General features: G+C 42.6%; 1 protein-coding gene across 1 annotated transcript; it reads left to right on the forward strand.

Moving 5' to 3' along the window:
- Window positions 1-859: 859 nt before the first annotated feature.
- NDUFB11 (NADH:ubiquinone oxidoreductase subunit B11) lies at window positions 860-1,374 on the forward strand. Its single transcript, XM_018553478.1, is given in 2 exon segments — window positions 860-1,274; window positions 1,277-1,374. Coding segments are annotated over 2 exon segments (483 nt in total). The 3' UTR covers window positions 1,345-1,374.
- Window positions 1,375-2,446: the final 1,072 nt, after the last annotated feature.

Consider the following 2,446-nt stretch of genomic DNA (forward strand, 5'->3'; position numbering starts at 1 on the left):
ATTCCCTTGCAAGGTGAGCCTGTTTGCCTTAAGTAAATTAACCCCAAAGAGTCCACTGTCATGATATTGTGTGATACATGTGTTGGGAGCCTCTGGAAGATACAGAGCATCTTGGGAGATTCCATAGAGCTGTCGGGAGACTGGTAGACTGATATATCCTGATATATCAGGTGGCTGCCATGAAGGTCCCTGTTTACATACTTCCTGTTATAGAGTGTCCCTATCTCCCTAAGCTCCTGTGTTGTCACTCTGTCAAACAGGCTTCCAATGCAACTACAGATGGCCATTTCAGCACACATTATGCAGGCATAGTTCATTGTTGCTGCCATCAGGAAACCTGCCCTGAGAAGTGCATTGCAGTCATCGCTGGAGTGCATGCATGTAGATAGAAAGTGGCAGCAAAAGGGCTGCAGTAGATCAGCAGCAATGAGGTGCAGGAAAGGAGGACATTTGGTGAAAATAGTATGTATCTGTGTGCGTGTAAATGTACATTGCATATACAGTATATTGGATTGAAGCTCTTCTTTGACCCTGGCGGTATTCCCGAGTGTGGCTCGGGGTTCATTCTCAGTACCATAATCGGCAACTCCGAGCCACACTCGGGATTACAGCGTAGCGTCTCTTACCTTGTCCACGATCCCCGCTGTGTCCTTCGGCCGATGCCGGTATCCTTCTTCCGGGGTTCTGTCCCTTGCGAGCTTCCGCGTCACAGGGGGGTGGAAGCGGCGGGAATTTAAAAAGTTAAAACAAAAAAACGAAAAAGAGATAGAACAAAAAAGGAGGCTCTGATTGGACAGGAGGTGGGGAGCAGGTGGCCTGGTCCCGTGTCCCGTGTGGCTCTGCTCAGGCAGCAGAAAATATGGCAATGTCCTTTTGTGCTGGGGCGCTGCGCCTCTCCCGGGCAGCCCGGCCGATTTTGCTGAGGACAACCGCTGGCCTGACACGGTCCGTGCACACCGCTCCCCGGCCGTCCGCCGCCTCCTTCTCCGTCACCTCCAACAGCAATGATGACCACCACCATCACCTTAAGCTGGGACTGGAGGAGGAGCATGAGGAGGAGGTGCATAACATGTTCCTGAAGAACCCAGATTAATTTGGCTTCAGTGATGACCCCGAAGCTGACCTGTGGAACGCACGCGCAGTCTTCTTCACTAGCGTGACTCTTTGACTGGTGTTTGGATCCGTAGTCGTTTATTACCTTCCAGATCCAAAGATGGATCGTTGGGCTGTGAAAGAGGCCGAGCGTCTGAAAAAAATTAAGAGAAGCCCACGGTCTCCCCCCTCATGACTGAAAACTACTACGATCCGGACAGTTTGGTGCTACCAGATGATGGTGAAGAGTGACCTCCCGCTGTGTTCTTGTGCTGCAATAAAATACACGATATGACCTTACATGTCCTTGTCTTTCATAACCTTTTACATCGAATGTTACTGCTGTGTCTTTTTGCTATACAACCTTTTCCTTTTTTTATCATTTACATGTTTCATTGCTTTGCCTTACCCTAAAACAAATACTACAAAAAACTGAATGATTCTTTTGTAAGTTAGATTTCATTAAACTACAAAGAGGAATAAAACATAAGGTTTTTATTTTACAAAAAAAATCTTATCTATGTGTTAATTCAGCTGCAAGTAGCGTAAGCATTATTTTTAGAAGTGAATATTGCCTGAGAACACAAATGAATGACAGGGATCATAATCTCTCCCTGTGTTATCATAGATCATGCACAAAGCACAAAGCCCCTTTGATCCTTTAAAATACCCAACTCGGCTTACAAGGAAATTAAATCCCACAGCTCATATTTTCATCAAGTTCTCTTGTGTTTTAGAGTTATAATTATAATGGTCTATGGGCGTGTAAATGGACAGCAAAAATTGTTAATAATCTTTAGTTTACAAAAGAAATGATATACCACTGGAAAATCATTTATAATAATCTTATTGTATTTACCTACCTTTTTCCAAACACGATTCATAATATCAACATATCAAGCTATTTATACTTTACTCCTAACCTTGGGATAAGGATTCCCATAGCATATGCCTCTCTTATTTTGTTGAGGCTTCACAAATTACCTTCCTTCTGGAGCTCATAAACCCTAATCACTAAATAACACATTATAACAAGATTTTTTAAAAAGCAGCTGAGGAAAAGTTACAACACTCTACCACTAGGGGCACCACTGGATACTGTCTATGAAGTCCTGCTCATTTATCATAAGAAGTACAGATGGTCTTGTTTCCCCTTCTGTAGTGTGAAGCACATTACACAGAGAGGGATTTTCAATAGAAGTAGTTTAAAAAAAGAAATTCAGCACAGAAATGATTGCAAATATTTTTTAAAAGCCATCCTTCTGTTTCAATGTACATTCTTGAATATTAAAAATACCTGGTACATCATATTTGACATTATTACTCGATATTACTAATATTTAGGTTCATAAGA

Source organism: Nanorana parkeri, unplaced genomic scaffold, assembly GCF_000935625.1.
Source record: "Nanorana parkeri isolate BGI_ZX_2015 unplaced genomic scaffold, ASM93562v1 scaffold121, whole genome shotgun sequence".
NCBI lineage: Eukaryota > Metazoa > Chordata > Amphibia > Anura > Dicroglossidae > Nanorana > Nanorana parkeri.